General features: G+C 51.6%; 1 protein-coding gene across 1 annotated transcript in view; it reads right to left on the bottom strand.

The window, feature by feature from the left end:
* KCNJ5 (potassium inwardly rectifying channel subfamily J member 5) overlaps positions 1 to 18,544 on the bottom strand; it is a 29,488-nt gene extending 10,944 nt beyond the window's left edge. Inside the window, exons 1-2 of the mRNA XM_071576150.1 lie at positions 18,260 to 18,544; positions 4,815 to 5,761 (exon numbers count right to left, since the gene is read on the bottom strand). Coding sequence (XP_071432251.1) covers positions 4,815 to 5,754 — 940 coding nt within the window. The 5' untranslated portion in view covers positions 5,755 to 5,761; positions 18,260 to 18,544. The remainder of the gene's footprint in view (positions 1 to 4,814; positions 5,762 to 18,259) is intronic.
* Between the last annotated feature and the right edge of the window lie 1,123 nt (positions 18,545 to 19,667).

Consider the following 19,667-nt stretch of genomic DNA (forward strand, 5'->3'; position numbering starts at 1 on the left):
GGTTGTTTCACTCAGCAATGATCACAACAGACCTGCCCAGGCACTGCCCCTCCCTCTGGCCTTTTACATCCTCCTGGGGAGTCCCAGTGCCTCACACACTCTGTCCTAGTTCAGCAGGAGGGACCAGCTGACCCTGTGTGGGGTGATCAAAGCTGTGTATTCCACCCCCTCTATTCATTCCCCAAGGTCAATGGGCCATTGGCAGCAGCTGCCCAGGGAGCCATTATCACCTTCACACCCAGCCTGAGGGGGGCGGAGCTGCCAATGGGTCATCAACAGTTCAACACCCCCTGGCTCCCAGAGTGAATCACCCACTGTGTGAGTCCCCGCCCAGGGGGAGGGACTGAGTGCTCCCTGAGGGTACATAAGTGGTGGGTAAGAAGACCTCGGGAACCTCTCGTCGGATCCAGAGCAGCAGCAGGACCTCGACAGGAGGAGATCCCCGCTCTCACCCAGACCACAGCCCTCGCCTGCACCAACAGGTTTTTCTTTTCCTTTTGCTCTGGACTTGGGGGAACCACAGGGGTCTCAGCACAAGGGCAAACAAACCCCCTTGGGTTTGTGCCCCAGGACACTGGGTTATACTGCTGGGGTTTTGTGAGCTGAAAGCAATTTCCCTTGTGTGTCAGTGTTGTTATTGTAATATTATTATTAAATTTTAGGTCTGACTTATAATCTCTCTCGTGGTGAGTTCATTTCCCCTGCTGGTTCACCTTTAAACCAGCACACACTCCAATATTGATGGGAAAGACCCTTATCCATGGGGTTTGTGCCCCAGCTGGTTCTGTGGGAGCAGCCCCGGGTCCCTGGAGAGCTCTCGTTGCAATAACACAATGTTTATTGTGTTCTTCAGCAAAATCCAAACATTGTATTTCAGCCTGGCTGCTGTGCTGCTGTTCTTCACTGTGTTGTTATTCAGGCTTTGAAAAATTCAACTCAACTTGAGGACAAAACCGTTATTTTAAACCACAATGTTTTGCTTTGTTAAAAAAAAATAAAAACACAATGACTTCAAGGGTGGGAACTGCTCAGAATTTACTCTACACTTTTCATTTGAAACTATTTACCATCATTGTCTTCCACTGGACCAGAATTAAACTTAAATGTCAGTAAATAGAGAAGAGACAATGCATGACATTTGTGGTATGTGTGTGGCTGCTTAAACCTACTGAAAAGAGTTATAAAATTTCTGCCTCAAATTATCAGCAAAAAATATTCACACTCTCAGTCAAGACATCACTCTTAAATTCCTTTACTCATTTTTATGTTGCCAATCACCCTTTTCACCTGTTTCCAAACCCCTTATGAGCTGGGTCCCTTTATGGGGGGATTTGCTGCTGGCTGTGAAGATGGAACGAGTTTCCATCCATTTTTACTCCTGGCCACAAGTGCAGGGCTGAGCCCTCAGGACTTACGGCCTCTCGTGCTCCAAGGATGGAGCTCCATCTTCTGAACCCCGTGGGGGTGGATCCTGATTTTTCATGGGGGTTACTGAGGCAACAAAAGCTCTGTTGTGTTTTTATACTGCCCTGAGCAGGCTGTAACAGTGCCAAGACTGAACTCAGCCCTGCTGTGGGTTTATGACACCAACATGGGGCTGGAGCAGAGATGGGAAGGGAAGAGCCTCAGAATTTGCTTGGAGCAGATTTTAAGGTATGAAGGTCAGGATAAATATCCCTCAAACTGCTTTATCAATATTACCTCGGGTGAGGACGAGGCAGGAAAGCACAAACAGCCTCTGCAAGTGCCAAAATATCCAACCCCTGCCTGGCTGCCACCTGTCCCTCAGAGCCCAGCCCTGAACTGCATCCCAGGCCCATGGGACAAGGGGGCACGATGGGCTCAAGCTCTGCCAGGGGAAATTGAAGTTGGAGAGCAGAAAGAAATTCTTTGCAGAGAGAGTGCTCAGGGATTGGAATGGGCTGCCCAGAGAGGGGGTGGATTCCCCATCCCTGGAGGTTTTTCAGCTGAGCTTGGCCGTGGCACTGAGTGCCATGATCTGGTAAAGGGACTGGAGTTGGACCAAGGGTTGGACTTGATGATCTCGGAGGTCTTTTCCAACCCAATCCATTCTATGATTCTATGGGAGGTGCCCTCAGCTCCAGGTTCAGGGCAAAATGCCTCTCCCAGCTCCAGGGCTTCATCCCCCAGCCTGGCTGAGCCCAGCAGAGTTCTCCAGCTCAGCTGTGTGCTCCTTGCTGCCCTCCCACAGCAGCCTGTGCAATCCCTCTGGGACAGGAGCCCATTTGGAAGGCAAAGTTATTCCCATGGCATGCTTTTAATTGGAGGCTGTTACTGAGAAGGGCTCCCTGTCACAGGGGCTGAGCCTCACTGGGAGGAAAGGGCTGCAAACAGAATTTCTGGTGTCACTGTGACGAGCAAAGAGGCTTTGGGCAAACAAGGAGCTGCATTCCATGCTCAGATTAGGAGGTCCGAGTGTCTAACAAATGTTTAGGCTACCAAATAAGCTGCCATTACAAATCTTTGCCTTTGATAGTCTTTTCCACCCACACTGCCCTGCTGGGGAAGAACATTTGCCTGGTAATGCCACATGAATTCCATTTCTGCAGTACAAACTCCAGCCTTGGTGCAGTGGAACATCCCCCAGCAGCTCTGTGTGGAAAATCCTAATCATTAATGACTAAAGGAAGATACTGGGACACTGAATTGGCTCTCTGTATTTTACAATGGAAGTCTGGGATGTAGGAATTTGAGAGACTCCCCTTCACTGTCCTGTCAGGAGCTTAACAAGGACAAATTGTGCATTGGTGAGGCCACACCTTGAGTGTTGTGTTCAGTTCTGGGCCCCTCAGTTGAGGAAAGAGATTGAGGGGCTGGAGTGGGGCCAGAGAAGAGCAACGAGGCTGGAGAAGGGACTGGATGTGGCACTGAGTGTCCTCTGAAACACCTCCAAGGATGGAGAATCCACCATGTCTTGATCCAACCCTACTGTGATTACCAGCCCAGGGCACTCAGAGCCCTGGGCTGGTAATCACAGTGGGGTTGGATCAAGGGTAGGGTTTGATAATCTGAGGTCTCTTCCAACCCAAGTGAGAAGAGCAACGAGGCTGAAGAAGGGACTGGAGCACAAGTGCTGTGGGGAGAGGCTGAGGGAGCTGGGGGTGTTCAGCCTGGAGAAGAGGAGGCTCAGAGGTGACCTCAGCACTGTCTGGAACTCCCTGAAGGGAAGTTGTGGCCAGGTGGGAGTTGGTCTCTTCTCCCAGGCACTCAGCAATAGGACAAGGGGGCACGATGGGCTCAAGCTCTGCCAGGGGAAATTGAAGTTGGAGAGCAGAAAGAAATTCTTTGCAGAGAGAGTGCTCAGGCATTGGAATGGGCTGCCCAGAGAGGGGGTGGATTCCCCATCCCTGGAGGTTTTTCAGCTGAGCTTGACCGTGGCACTGAGTGGCATGATCTGGTAAAGGGACTGGAGTTGGACCAAGGGTTGGACTCGATGATCTGGGAGGGCTTTTCCAACCCAATCCATTCTGTGATTCTATGATTCTATGAAATCTCAAGAAGGGAATACCAGGAATAGAAAGCAAAGGCCAGAATTTGTGAGACAAGGTGCTGATACCTCCAAGTACTCATAACAAGCTGAAAACTCTTGCCAGATTCAGAGGGAACCTCATCAAGATGGAAAAGAAAATCCCAACCACCAGCAACAGGAAAAGCTTGGGCTCATAGTGCCACCTCATAACTAAAGCACTCAAACACCAAAGGATAAAAATACCTATGAAAGCTCTTGTGCAGCTCTGAGTCTACATTTCCTCACCTCCAGACACCAGTTCTCACCTCAGAGCTGCCTGATGTTCCCCTGATTCCACCCAGGCTTGGAAATCCTGCCTGAAGGGACCTTCTCAGGGTGTTCACACACACTCCCTGTGCCAGGAGAGCAGCAGGAAGAGCTGCCAGCTCCTCCTCAAACCTGGAACAAGAGGTGGAACAGCCCCGTGGTGCCAGGACTTTTAGGGACACCCTCCTCCCTCCCCAGAGCTCAGCAGGTACCTGTGGGAAGGAACCTGGAGCCTCTGTGGCCATCCATCCACTCCTCCACCTTTCTGCACTTTGGAAACCTGAGGCCCACAACTTTCCCAGATTTATTATGTATGGACACAACCTTCTTTCATCACCTGCCACAAGTACACCCTGAGGAGGAAGCTGGGACTGGGCTGAGATCTCTCCTAATCCACCCATTGCTCAGCTCTGTCTAAGCTGTTAAACAGCTGCAAGAGGCACAGCAACAGTTTCTGTATTTCTCCTCTTTGAGCTCCTTGTGCAAATCTCTGTCCTGCACCACGTGCAAGTCATTCAGCTCCAGCACGTGCTGCTTTCTGGGCCACAGGAACACTTGGAGGCTCCACAGCCCCCGACAGAAAGCAGCACCACAGCAGCACCTAAAATAGCACAGTGACAGCCAATTATTGATGCAGAGGAGACGTGGAGAAAGATTTGCACCAGGAATTCTGATCACAGGAAACAGGACCATGAGAGACCCCAGGAATTCCTTTCATCCATTCCTTTTTTTGTTTTTCCCTATGGATCAGTTCTAAGGGATTATGGGCAGCTCCCTTTGCCTGAATCCCAGACTTACAACTGGAGTGTGAAACACTGAACAGGAGCTGAAGGACCCACCTTTCCCTGCTGGTTATCACAGAACACCAACACCCCACCTGAGTCAGTCACTAGAGAAGGACCAACCCCACCATGTTCTCGGTCCAGGGGACATGGAGAGCAAACTCTTCCTGCCAAACTGCCCTCTCTTTTACCCCTTCCCCCCTCAAAACAGTGACAGATTGTTGACAGATCCTTACCTGTGGCTTCCACCATTCCTTCCAGGATGACCACGATTTCAAACTCCTCCTTCTCCAGCTGGGTACGAGACATCTCCCAGAAGGGGCTTTTCTCATTGATCTCGTGTGAGATGATCAGAGGGGACACCAGGAACAACCTGTCATCTCCAGTGTCAAAGCCCACGTTGATGTCCGTTTGGTTGAGGGGAATAAACTCTCCTTCTTTGGTCTGTTTGGACTTAATGAGTTTGGCTCTAATGGAAGCCTCGACAATGTGGGAATTGCGGAGGTCTCCGACCCGGAACATGAGGCAGAGCTTCTCGTCCCTCATGGAGATCACGGCGTTGTTGGAGAACATGAGGGTCTCAGCCCTTTTCTTTGGCTGGCTGATCTTGACAAACATGCAGCCCACCATGAAGGCGTTGACGATGGAGCCCAGGATGGCCTGGATGAGGAGCAGCACGATGCCCTCGGGGCACTTCTCCGTGATGACCCTGTAGCCGTAACCGATCGTCGTCTCCGTCTCGATGGAAAACAGAAAGGCAGAGACAAAGCCACTGAGGTTCTCCACGCAGGGGATCCAGTCCTCGTCCTCCAGGTGGTCCAGGTCCCCCCTGATGTAGGCAATGAGCCACCAGATGAACCCAAAGAACAACCAGGTGATGGTGTAGACCATGGTGAAGACCAGCAGGTTAAAACGCCACTTGAGGTCCACCAGTGTGGTGAAGAGGTCGCTGAGGTACCGGTAGGTCTCCTGGACGTTGCCATGGTGCACGTTGCACTTGCCACTCTTCTCCATGTAGCGCTGCCGTGGCTTCTTCCCTTCGGCCGAGATGAGGCGCGTGCGGTCGGTGGCGATGGGGACATCGTCCCGAGCCTGCTTGGGGATCTTCTTGGGCTCCCTGGATGTCACTCCGATGTCCATGTCCTGGTTCATGAAGATCCTGGAATCTCCAGCCATGGCTGGGCTGCAGAGCAAAGAAATACAGGTAAAGAGAGAAGGAAAATTGCTGAGACAAAACCCTGTCCCAGTTGAGCAGGTGGGCCCAGTTTGTCCCTGTGTGGGTGTGCCCAAAGCTGGGCATTCCAAACCCTCTGGGCCATTGCCCAGCAACTGTTCCCAATGGCCCATTGGCAGCAGCTGCCCAGGGCACAGCTGAGCCCTCAGGCTGGGAGCTGGCTGGGAAAGAAGCCTGGCAGAGGAGCTGGGAGAACTGCCCTGCAGGGACTCCTTGGCACCTCCACACCCACCTGAGGGCTCAGCTCTGCCCATGGGCCAGCAACCATTCCAAAATCCCCCCTGACTGCCAGAGTCAGATCCCCCAGGGTGGAACTCCCTGCCCTGGGGGAGGCACTGGGGGCTCCCACCCAAACCTCAGGGGACACAATCTGGGGCTTTGGGGACCTCTGGGACCACTCCTTGGATGCAGAGGAGGAGCAGCCCCTGGCCAGGAGGAGCCACCACTCTGGCCCAGACTGTGCCATCATCTGCACCAACAGCTTTGTCCCTTCCTTTGCCTTTGGACTCGGGGGAACCACGTGGGGCTCAGCACAGGGGCCACCAAACCCCCCTGTGTTTGTGCCCCAGGGGCTGGGTTAGACTGCTGGGCTTGGGGGTTAAACCCAATTTCTCTTTGTGCCATTGCATTGATTGGAATGTTGTTATTAAATTGTAACTCTGACTGATAATCTCTTTGTGTTGGGTTCGTTTCTCCTCCAGCTTCACCTTTAAACCAGCACAAAGCCATTTTGGTTTTTTATCTGAACCAGTGAGATGTTGTTTTGGGAAGGAGTTTGAGAGGGTTAAACTCTTCTCCTGCAACAGGAACTTAAATATAATGATGCTAGTTAAATACAATAAATAAATGAATAATAAATATAAAAAGATAAGAAATATATATAACTATAATAAAAAATGACCCAGAGATCAGCTCAGTTGGTTTAAACTTGGTGGTAGTAACACCACGGTCAGGGGTTCAATCCCCTGTGTGGGCCATTCACTCAAGAGTTGGACTCAGTGATCCTTGTGGGTCCCTTCCAGTTCAGAATATTCTGTGGCATTCCGTGAAATATAATAAGCATAATACAAATACAAATCAAGTTAAATACTGATTTATTATCCACAGACTCTTCAAACATCTTAGTGCTTAGTGCACTGCTGGAACCTCAGAAAACCTGGGGATGGGCATGGTTGGGAGTCATGAAATGGTTAAACCTTTTAACATTTTTGGGGATATTTTTTGTCCTTAGATTTTTTAATTTTTTTTTCCTTACACACCAAATTTGCTTGAGATCACAACCAGGAACAAAGTAAAGACACATCAACACATCTTTTCAAGAGGGACCAGAGTTTTTTGATGGCTCAGGTTTTGGGTGCGTATCAAGAGAATCCTTAGAAGTGAACAGAAACCCCTGAGCATCAGTGTCTACCTAAGCCTCACACAAGTCTAAATTATGCATGAAGGTTTCCCTCACAGTCAGCAGAGAGAGGCATCTCCAGGGACATCCAGCTTTCAGGAGTGCTGAATCACCTTCTGCAAGTGTAGTCTGTGAGCTCAGGCTTCGGATGTGCAACAGCCCTTTAACTGAGCATCTTCCACCTCTGAAGGTGGCTGAACCAGCCCTGCTGTTAATCAGACCTGTCAGAAGTCACCCCAAAATCACCAGGCACTTCCAGAAAGGCAGGAGGGAGTCAATAAAACCCCACTGTCCACATGCAAAGTGATGCTTCCAGAGATCCAAATAAATAACACAGAGGGCTGCAATGATTTTTGCAGGTTATAATGTAACATCCTGTTTACTAAGATAGAATCACAGAATCATAGAAGTGATTGGGATGGAAAAGACCTCTGAGATTGTCAAGTCCAACCCTTGGTCCAACTCCAGTCCCTTTACCAGATCATGGCACTCAGTGCCACGGCCAAGCTCAGCTGAAAAACCTCCAGGGATGGGGAATCCACCCCCTCTCTGGGCAGCCCATTCCAATCCCTGAGCACTCTCTCTGCAAAGAATTTCTTTCTGCTCTCCAACTTCAGTTTCCCCTGGCAGAGCTTGAGCCCATCGTGCCCCCTTGTCCTATTGCTGAGTGCCTGGGAGAAGAGACCAACCCCCAGCTGGCCAGAACTTCCCTTCAGGCAGTTCCAGACAGTGCTGAGGTCACCTCTGAGCCTCCTCTTCTCCAGGCTGAACACCCCCAGCTCCCTCAGCCTCTCCCCACAGCACTTGTGCTCCAGTCCCTTCTCCAGCCTCGTTGCTCTTCTCACTTGGGTTGGAAGAGACCTTGGAGATTATCAACCCTTGATTATCAACCTTGGAGATTATCAACCTGTAATCACAGTGGGGTTGGATCAAGACCTGGTGGATTCTCCATCCCTGGAGGTGTTTCAGAGGACACTCAGTGCCACATCCAGTCCCTTCTCCAGCCTCGTTGCTCTTCTCTGGCCCCGCTCCAGCCCCTCAATCTCTTTCCTCAACTGAGGGGCCCCGAACTGAACACAACACTCAAGGTGTGGCCTCCCCAGTGCTGAGTCCAGGGGAAGGGTCACTGCCCTGGGCCTGCTGGCCACGCTATTCCTGATCCAGGCCAGGATCCCATTGGCCTTCTTGGCCAATGATTAGATGCTCCTTTAATAAAGGAGAGTCTTGACTCTGGATGCAGAGCACAGACAACATCTCTGTCAAAGACTCCCTAAGCAGCCTTGGGGATATCAAAGATAGAGCAGCAATATTTTCTGTAGCGTTCATTCTCTGCATTGTCCTCTGCAAATCCTATTAAAACCTCACTAAATCTATTACTGCTCCCTCTATCTTTAATCTTCTTATGCTCCTGTGAATGAGTAAAGGTGTAGAGCTACAATTAAGAGTGTCTTGGGAAAGACAATTTTAAGACTGAGCAAAGCAGCTTCATCTTTTTGGTATTAAAAAGCAGGAAGGGTGGGTGGGAAGGAAGCAGAGGCAGGAGGAATAAATGAGGCAACAAATTTCCACTTCCACTCTGCTGCAGCCAAGTCTGGTTAACAGCAAAGAATTACTCTTAGCCCTTGTATAAGTCACCATCAATCATTAGTGCAAGGAAGCAGCCTGTTGCTGGAAGCAGCCCCGCTGGCTCTGCTCGCAGGGAGCCCAACCATCTGTGCCCAGCTCGGCCCCAGCGCTGCCTCAGGCTGGCACATTTGCTGCTTGGCAGGGTTGGGGCCAGGGCTGAGCCTGGGCAGCCACAGGAATGGGGAATAATCAGGATTAATGGTGCTGGGATGGCACATGAGAGGGATGGGGTTTGCCACCATGCCCAGAGCGTGTGGTGCTGGAGAACCCCAGTGCTGGGTGTGCCCTTCCTCCAGCAGCAAAGATTCCAACAGAGTCACAGAATCATAGAATGGATTGGGTTGGAAAAGACCTCTGAGATCATCGAGTCCAACCCTTGGTCCAACTCCAGTCCCTTTACCAGATCATGGCACTCAGTGCCACGGCCAAGCTCAGCTGAAAAACCTCCAGGGATGGGGAATCCACCCCCTCTCTGGGCAGCCCATTCCAATCCCTGAGCACTCTCTCTGCAAAGAATTTCTTTCTGCTCTCCAACTTCAGTTTCCCCTGGCAGAGCTTGAGCCCATCGTGCCCCCTTGTCCTGTTGCTGAGTGCCTGGGAGAAGAGACCAACCCCCACCTGGCCAGAACTTCCCTTCACTCAGGGGGTGGCCAAGCAAGGCCTGTCACAGGCAGAGTTCTGGAGACATCCACACCCTCCTTTGCACCTCAGCACTGCAGAGGAGCCCAGGTAGTGCCCTCTGAAGGTGCTTCAGTGGCCTGTGTGTCCAACAGCCAGAGATCACAGAGTCACAGAATCAGCTGGGTTGGAAAAAACCTCTGAGATCATCAATCCAACCCTTGATCCAACCCCACTGTGATCACCAGCCCATGGCACGGAGTGCCACAGTGGGGTTGGATCAAGATGTGGTTGGATCAATACATGGTGGATTCTCACTCAGTGCCACGTCCAAGCTCAGCTGAAAAACCTCCAGGGATGGGGAATCCACCCCCTCTCTGGGCAGCCCATTCCAATCCCTGAGCACTCTCTCTGTAAGGAATTTCCTTCTGGTATCCAACCTAAACCTTCCCTGGCAGAGCTCAGGCTGTGCCCTCTTGTTCTACTGTTGGTGACCTGGGAGAAGAGACCAACTCCCACCTGGCCAGAACTTCCCTTCAGGCAGTTCCAGACAGTGCTGAGGTCACCTCTGAACCTCCTCTTCTCCAGCCTGAACACCCCCAGCTCCCTCAGCCTCTCCCCACAGCACTTGTGCTCCAGTCCCTTCTCCAGCCTCATTGCTCTTCTCTGGCCCTGCTCCTCATCCCAGGCTCTGTTCCTGTCCCTCCTGAGAACTGGCTCCTGGATGGTGTATTCAAACACACTTTCATCCTTTTTTTTCATTACCTGTTGCAATGGATGTGTTGTCTCCACACTGGTGTGAAGTGCCTGCCAAAGGCTGTCAAATCCTCATTATCTATCAGGTAATAATCAGTATCAATAATGACATTGACTCTCACTTCACAACCTGTGGAGGGCTCATGGCAGAACCATCACATGTTTTTCCCTCTCTTTAATAGGGAGAATCTTCCCCTCCACTGCCTAAAGAGAATCAGGTGGTGAAGAACCTCTTTGCTTTCCTCTCATGATTACCACTCTTGATGTATATTTTCATTGATGGATTAATCTAAAATCACTCCATTTGGACTAAAAAGCTTTTAATCAATCTCAGTGTAAAACCAGGGAAGTGCAGCATGTTTTCAATTCTAAAAGTGCTGCTTTAAAGATGGTTTTGTTGTAAAAGTTACACTTGAAGCCAGAGTTTCACTGACACTGTGTAAGGGAGAACAATCACTTTGAAGACATTAATCCAGTGCAAGGTTTCATCTTCGAGGTTCATATAAAAAAAGACCAAAAGGATCTTAAAACATATTAAAAAGAGCAGAATAAAACCACTCAAAAAGCCCAAATCCCTAAAAACACCACCCTGCTGGAGCAGGGAAGAGGAACTGTCCATTAATGAACATGCAGAGAAACCTGTTTTAACTAAAACACTCAAGGACTGGCAAAATCCCTTCTGTGGTGCTACTGATCTCCAACAACAGGGCCACCAAAATCCTCCTGGAAACCCTCAGAACACCTTACAAGTGAGCCATAAAAGCAGAGACATTCCTGCTGTAGGAGAACTTCACTGGCAGCTCCAGTGGCAACACAATTCCTGCTGATGTTTAATCCTAAACTCTCCCTTCACAGGACAAGTGTAACCTCAGCACGTGGTTACTGAAGATAATTAAGCAGAGGAATTTTTGCTTTAGGTTCTTTCAAAAAAAAAATGATGTCCATCAGCAGTTTGAGCACAGCTTGGGATGGCTGCACAGCAAATGATTTTCTCCACAAGTGTTTTCTCTCTAATTCTCAGCAAATCACTGTTTTCCCCCTCTTGCCTTCATTCCCCAGTGGTGAAATTTGTGGGATGGGAATGAACAGTCTGTGAGATCCCAGGCACAAGAATCTTTTAGGAAATTTGCTCCCTTTCCTTTATTGTTCAAACTGCCCTGGGAAAGTTCAGCAGGAATGACAAGCTGCTCCAAAAGGAGCACTGCAACTGTGTAAGGACTTGGTTAAACCCTTCCCTGTGTAATAAACTGCCACTGCTGCTGGGAATAAACATCCTCACCAGAAAAAAAACACATGGAAGCCTCTCACAGAGATTTAGGCTCCACTTCTTCAATCCCTGCTCGCTCCAGCACAGAGATCCAGGAGCTGAAATTGCCTCTCCCACTCACTGTGCTGTGTCTTTGGCATTTACCACCTTTGGCTGAACGAAGCCAGGACAATAAAAGTGTCCCCTTTGGACAAAGGTGCCCTTCCCTCAGGACAGGCCACTGGCCAAGCAGCTGGGAGTCAGTGCATTGTCACCCTTGCAGAGAGGCCCTTTCTCAGCCTGGCTGCTGTTGAGCTCTGCCCAGATGACAGGCAGTGACATTTAGGGCTCTTGGTGAGATCTGCTGAGACAGCCAAGGCTGGGCTTGGGTGAGAATCTTTGCAGAGCTGCTCCCAGCCCTGCCTGGCAGAGCTGAGGTGCCTCCTGGCAGCTCCAGCTCCTCAGGACAGCCATTTGCTGGTGACACCAAGAAGGTGAAACAAGAAAACTGCAAGAAACTTTCTCTGACCAGGGCAACTTTCTCCATTTAGACCCTGAGATCAGCTCAGTTGGTTATAACTTGGCTGTAACAATGCCAAGGTCATGGGTTCAATCCCCTGTGTGGGCCACTGACTGAAGAGTTGGACTCGATGGTCCTTGTGGGTCCCTTCCAGCTCAGAATAGTCTGGGATTCTGGGATCAGTGTTGGAATGACAGGTGGCCATCCCAGGGTGGGAAAAGGAGGAGGGCTTGACCCAGAAGTCCCTCCCAGCCCCCTGTCCAACTCCCCTTTGTTCAGTGGAGCTGTGACCCCTTTCCCTGCAGTGCCACCAGACGCTTTCCGAGCTCCATGTCCGTGATCTGGGCTTGCTTTATCTCATGGATTTATCATCTCCAGGAAGCAACTCACACCCCTCCTCCCCTCTGCAAAGGCCAACCATGCTGCCATCCCAAATTACAGCTTGGCAGAGATCAGGCCTGGCTTTGCAATCCATTGAAATGGCTGGAGCCATCTCAGTTGGTTCAAACTTGGCTGTGACAATGCCAAGGTCATGGGTTCAATCCCCTGTGTGGGGCATTGACTGAAGAGTTGGACTTGGGGGTCTCTTCCAACTTAGAATAGTCTGTGATTCAGTGAATGGTTTGGATTGGGAGGAACCTTAAAGCTCATCCAGTGGCACCCTCAGCCGTGGGCAGGGACATCTCAGTTGGTTCAAACTTGGCTGTGACAATGCCAAGGTCATGGGTTCAATCCCCTGTGTGGGCCATTGACTGAAGAGTTGGACTCGATGGTCCTTGTGGGTCCCTTCCAGCTCAGAATAGTCTGGGATTCTGTGATCTGTGCGACAGCTGAGGGGCACCCAGGTCCAGGGAACTAACCTGTTACCTGGAGGGGATGTGGATTTTGGGAGGACAGTGACTCAGGGGAAAAAAGAACAAGGAACCCATTTTGTAACATATATTTATACAACAGTAAAAGCTTGTTTTTAGGGCATTTGGGGTTGCTTCTTCATCTTCACAAGCTCATTTCTTACAAGATTTTTTCCATTTCTGATACTGTATGTCCTCACAAAGATTTTACAGCATTAGAGAGGACAGCATCCTGCAGAATGGAGAACAAAGCACTTCAGAGACCTCACCCATGACAGAATCTTGTCTTTGCAGCAAAGCAGACCAAAAAACCCTGAGATCAGCTCAGCTGGTTAAAACTTGGTTGCAATAACACCAAGGTCATGGGTTCAATCCCCTGTGTGGGCCACTGACTGAAGAGTTGGACTCGGTGGTCCTTGTGGGTCCCTTCCAGCTCAGAGTAGTCTGGGATTTGTTTTTTTTTTCTGTGACACTGATCTGAAGTAAACTCAGGTTGAAGTGGGGATAGGATTTGCTGCTGGAGAGGACTAAACTGGCAAGCAGGAGGAGTTGGGAGGCAGGAATTTGTCATTAAGTCTGTGGAACTGCAGCCTTCTTCTGTTTCTCCTAAACCTGACGCCTGTGTTTTCTCACATTATGAGAATAATTGAGCAACTGTTCTTTAGCAAACCTCCCACACCTTCCCCAAACAGGATTTTACTTAATTCTTTCATCTTTTTTTTTCATTTTTTCCCCAGACAATGAGTCCCAAACTGCTTAACAAGCCATCCATCAATAACATTAAACTCTGACCTGGGTCTTTTGCTGCCCATACCACATAAAACAGAGATGAGGTTACTGTGCTCAGGTTCCTCTGGGCCCCAAAATTCTCCACTGCTGCAAAGGAATGAAACTCTTAATTGGCAGACACTGATAATGTGGGAAAGTTGGTAGAGGAATAAAGAAACTTCAAGCAGCAGCACCCAAAGAGAATAAAAGAATTGACTTCTGAACACTGGGAAGATGGAGAAAGAAGAAGAAATCCTGGGAAAAGGTGGCCTTTGATAATCTGAGGATGAATGACCATGGGACAGGTACTGACTTAGGTGGGGCTTTGATTTCCCTGAGAGAGGCATCTTTCCCTCTATCCTTTTATTCACTTTTATTTCCTGCCTCTGTGTGACTGAGACTGAGCAGTCACCACCACCAGCACGAGGTTCCCTTTTGGCACAGGCAAGAAGAAGAAGAAAGGCAGGTAGATTTGGGGTGAATCATTTCATCTCTCAGTTTTCTGACCTTATATAAATAGACACTGTGTGGCTGCCTCTTTGAAAAGTGCTTGGAGAGCCACAGGTGGAGGGGAGGCTGCAAGAGGGTTGTGCTGCTCCAAACCAGGAAAACAGATGGAAAGGAACTGCCCAACTGTGACACTCCACTAATAGATGTGGTTCAAAGGCCCCTCATCCAGGGAATTCCTTCTCTAAGCACTGAGGTGGGAAGGTGTTCCTTGTTTCCTCTGAGGTTTTGGTGTCTGAGGACTCTTTTCACCAGGCAAAGGAGCTCCCATGGGGTGGAGGAGACCCCCAGCACACAGACTGGGTGTCTGGGGATGCTCCTGTGGGGTGGAGGAGACCCCCAGCACACAGACTGGGTGTCTGGGGATGCTCCTGTGGGGTGGAGGAGACCCCCAGCACACAGACTGGGTGTCTGGGGATGCTCCTGTGGGGTGGAGGAGACCCCCAGCACACAGACTGGGTGACTGAGGGAGCTCCTGTGGAATGGAGGAGACCCCCAGCACACAGATTGGGTGACTGGGGATGCTCCTGTGTGGTGGAGGAGACTCCCAGCACACAGACTGGGTGATGGGGGGAGCTCCTGTGGGGTGGAGGAGACCCCCAGCACACAGACTGGGTGGTTGGTGGAGCTCCCATGGGGTGGAGGAGACCCCCAGCACACAGACTGGGTGGTTGGTGGAGCTCCCATGGGGTGGAGAAGACCCCCAGCACACAGACTGGGTGATGGGGGGAGCTCCTGTGGGGTGGAGGAGACCCCAAACACACAGACTGGGTGACTGGAGATGCTCCTGTGGGGTGGAGGAGACCCCAAACAGACAGACTGGGTGACTGAGGGAGCTCCTGTGGAATGGAGGAGACCCCCAGCACACAGACTGGGTGACTGGGGATGCTCCTGTGGGGTGGAGGAGACCCCCAGCACACAGACTGGGTGGCTGGGGATGCTCCCATGGGGTGGAGGAGACCCCCAGCACACAGACTGGGTGGCTGGGGATGCTCCCATGGGGTGGAGGAGACCCCCAGCACACAGACTGGGTGGCTGGAGGAGCTTCCATGGGGTGGAGGAGACCCCAAACAGACAGACTGGGTGAGTGGAGCAGCTCCCATGGGGTGGAGGAGACCCCCAGCACACAGACTGGGTGATGGGGGGAGCTCCTGTGGGGTGGAGGAGACCCCCAGCACACAGACTGGGTGGCTGGGGATGCTCCTGTGGGGTGGAGGAGACCCCCAGCACACAGACTGGGTGGCTGGAGGAGCTCCCATGGGGTGGAGGAGACCCCAAACACACAGACTGGGTGGCTGGGGGGAGCTGAGGAGGAGGAGGATGATGGCTCTGTGCTGGTCCCAGGGCTGCCTCTCTGCCCAGAGCCCATTTGGCTCAGAAATACCCCAACAGAAGGTGTTTGGTCTTTCCAAAGAAAATCTCTCTGGCCAGGGAGCTGATATGACACAAAGAAAGAGTTCATGGACATTTGTGCTTTACTTTTACCTCCTCATCACCTCCCAACCCATCCTCGACCCCAGCAGTGCTGGATAATCCCAGCTCTGATATCCCTGAGCCCTTCCACTGTCACTTGTGAGGTACTCCCAGAGTATCCAAGGGTTTCACAACACTCAACACAGGCCTCACAGGCTTTAGAATGTTATTTATTTATTTATCAAGAGCTGTGAACAAGGAAATGCTCCATATCCCATATTTCCAGATGGGCAAGTCAGTCACAAAGATGCTCCATCCACACTCACTCTGGGAGTCCGTGGCAGAGCAGGGAACTAAATTCATCATTTCCAAAATCCTAAATGAGTTCCTGTGACCACTGCCCAAGTCTTTTCTCCTTCTCTCAGCAGTGAATACAGTCCCTGTGTGCTTCAGGTGTGGCTAAAGATGGCTCTGCAAAGCCTCCAACAGCCTCATCTGTCAGCAGCAGTAACTGGGAAGATTATTTCTAATGCCAAGGAAGACACTTTCTGTTCTCTCTACAGATTTCAAATAGATTCTTTCCCCTTCAGCTATGGATGGAAGTATAAAAAATCCCACATATAACACAAGCCCACAGTTGTATTAAATATAATTACTTCAGACCTATGCAGAAAAGAGAGGGGAAAGTAAACTTTTGAGAAGATACATTGGGGTGGGGGGGTTTCTACAGGAAAAAAAAGATGAAAACTAGAAGTTGCCTTTTGAGAGCCCACAATGATCCCAGTGTACAACCTTAGCAGGCTGGTGTAGCACAAGGACTGGAGAACGTGGAGCTTCCATAAGATAAGGGGTATCTCCTGCCTACTCTGCCTTAACTTCATCATTCATGTAACTCTCAGTCAATTAAACTTCATTGCATTAAAGAAGAAGAGCAGGAAAAAAAATTGCAATATTACACTTTTCGGTGTTTTTCTTAAGTTGGAACAGTCAAATGAGTTTTCTCTGCCGACAAATAAAGCCTGGACTAAACCAATTTGATCCTTCCACCTCCGAGGAAGTGACTGTGCCTGAGGCACTTTGCAGCCTCTCTGTCTCTGCCCTCTCACCCCTGACTGTGTTTTTAGGGGCACCTTCTGGCATCGTTGTTGTCTTTCACTCAACACAACTGAACAAAGGAAAAGAGACACCTTTGGCCTGAAAAGACACTCTCGTGTTGTAGATTCTGCTACTGGCAGTTTGCACTCAGCAAACGCTGAATATTGGGGAAAGCAGAACCTCAGTTCTGAGAGGAAATCCTGCCCCAGAGCACCAACATCCCTGTTCTCCACCGTGCAGGAATTCACCATCACAGCACCTGAGAATCGCTCTGTAATCGGCAGCTGCCTTAAAAGATACAGGGAAATGCTTTATGCCACTTCACACTTCTCCAGTGTCTTGGATCCAAACAGCTCACACACAACTGCCCAAACACAGGATCTCTTTGCCCCAAGGCCTTCAACCCGCTGCAGACAAGGGGAGAGTCACAGAGAGACAAACCAACCCAAACCCAAGTGCTGGGTAAGTGCCAGTGCCCTCCCCACATGTTTGGGGGCCTCTCCTCACCTCAGACTGAACAGAAAGTGGGGTGACTTCTATAAAAGAGTCTGGAGATCTACCTCAGAAAAACTCCCAAACCCTGCCTATTTTTTTTCTTTTTCTTTCCAAATAATTGGGCTGGAACGTTCCAGAGATGGAGAATATTTTGTCATGGGAATCAGAAATGTCCCAATCCTTTATCTCTCTGACTGAGTAGGAACTGTGGGGCAAAGGACTGAGCCCCAGCAGTGAATTAACTCCCCCAGCACAAACACTGCCCCCCACATTCCCCATCTACAGAAGATCCTGGTTTTTTGGACTGGTCAGAGCACAGGAGAGAGGAGACAGTTTGGTTTCTCTCAAAGCTGCTCTACTACAAATCCAAGATCGACTGAAAAGGGGCAGGAGGAAGGACCTGCCCGATGACAGAATCCCCAAAAGTCAGAGGGTAAGTTTTTTGAGACAGTTTCTGCCACTTCTTCATTGGCTCCTGAAACTCTCCATCCAAACCAGGGGAGAGATGCTGCAGAAAAGTGAACCTGGGACTCCTCCCAGGCAGCACATGCTGAGCCCAACAGGAGAGCTCCAGGCACCTTTGGGAGCGATGCAACAGGACAGGGATGAAAAAATCAGTCATGTTTTTACCTCCCCGAGGGATTCCCGGTGCAATCCATTCCCTGTCCCCTCCAAGGGCTCAACGTGCCACTTCATCATCGGGAGGCTGCACTGCCAGGGCTCTTTAAACCCTAAACTGGCTGGCAAGTATCCTAATTATGAAAGAATTTAATCTTTGACTCCAGATAAGGATTATGGAGTCGCTCCAAGCATTTCAGAGCTCTCACTGCTGGGTCTCGCGGTGCCCTTTGCATTCCAGCGATCTCCGCTAACCGAGCAGTTCGGATTTTTTTAGTGTTTTCCTGCCCAACACCTTTATGAGCTCTGACAGTGCTTTTGCCCAAGATCAGCATCCCATCCTGGCTTCCCGAAGAGTTCCCTGGCGCTGGGGAGTTGGACAGCGGCGCATCCCTGGCTCCCACCCGGCAGGTTTGGGGAGCCCGGCACTCACTGACCCAACCCTCAGTCAGCCCTCCTGCCTGCGGGGCTGCTGGTCCTTCGCAGGCAGAGAAGCGGAGAAGGGACCTGGAATAACAAAGGAAATTTAACTTACTCGCTACGAGCGGCTCCGCATCGGTGTCGCGCCCTCGGGGGAATGGGCAGAGCGGCGGCAGCAGCGGCCGGTCCATGCCATCACCAGGGAGCTGCGCTCGCCCTCCGGTGCCCGCGCTGCCTCCCGCCTTCCTTCCTGCCAGCACACAACATTGGCGTGGCACTGGAGATGGAGATGCCCACGCCCCTGTGCCCGGGTATCCCTGATTTCCCTGCTCTGCTCCAAACCCTCCGCTGCTGCAGAGCTACTTTTGCCTCTCCCTGCTCCTGCCTCTCCCTGCTCCTGCCTCTCCCCCTGCTCCTGCCTCTCCCCCTGCTCCTGCCCTCTCCCTGCTCCTGCCCTCTCCCTGCTCCTGCCTCTCCCCCTGCTCCTGCCTCTCCCCCTGCTCCTGCCCTCTCCCTGCTCCTGCCCTCTCCCTGCTCCTGCCTCTCCCTGCTCCTGCCCTCTCCCTGCTCCTGCCTCTCCCTGCTCCTGCCTCCCCCGCTCCTGCCTCTCCCCCTGCTCCTGTCTCCCCCTGCTCCTGTCTCCCCCTGCTCCTGCCTCCCCTTGCTCCTGTCCTCTCCCTGCTCCTGCCTCTCCCCCTGCTCCTGTCTCCCCCTGCTCCTGCCTCTCCCTGCTCCTGCCTCTCCCTGCTCCTGCCTCTCCCTTCTCCTGCCTCTCCCCCTGCTTCTGCCTCCCCCTGCTCCTGCCTCCCCCTGCTCCTGCCTCTCCCTGCTCCTGCCTTTCCCTGCTCCTGCCTCTCCCTGCTCCTGCCCTCTCCCGTTCCAAGGGATCCTCGGTGTATAAAGCTTTTTAAAGGGCTGGGGCAGAGGGGAGGGAGCGGAGGCTGCATGTGACGGCGCCTTATCTGTTCTCAATGAGCCGGAGCCAAGGTGGGGAGGGAGGAAGGGAGGGCGAGGGAGGGGTTTGGGCGCTGCCGAGAGCGGGGAGGGCCGGTGAGGAGGGGGAGAGGCGAATCCCAGCCTTGGGAGCTCGGGATCGCAGGAGCGCTGGGCTTGGGAAAGACCTCCGACATCCTCCCGCATCCCAGAGGCTCCCCGAGGCTCCCGGAGCGCCGCGGCCGCGTCTCCTCCCGGGATCCCCGAGGCCCCTTTGCGGGATGCGCTGTCGTGGTTTGGGGGGTGGGGGCCGTGTCCTTGTTGGAAAAAAATCACACAAACAGAAAGCGGTTCCCAAAACCCGGGGGAAAGCCGCGCGTTTCCCAAGGAGCACAGGTGTCCATAGCCATGGGAACCGTGGGAGCGGCCTCTTCCAGGCTGGACCGAGGAATTCGGGCAAAGTGGGGAGGAGGAGGGCGAGCATGACTCCTCTGGCACCTTTCCCTTGCCTGCCAACCATCAAGCTCCTGCCGTGGTGTTCGCTGATGGAGTTGTGGTGTTTTCCTGGGATTCATCCAGGGAATGCTCTC

Source organism: Pithys albifrons, chromosome 23 (assembly GCF_047495875.1).
Source record: "Pithys albifrons albifrons isolate INPA30051 chromosome 23, PitAlb_v1, whole genome shotgun sequence".
NCBI lineage: Eukaryota > Metazoa > Chordata > Aves > Passeriformes > Thamnophilidae > Pithys > Pithys albifrons.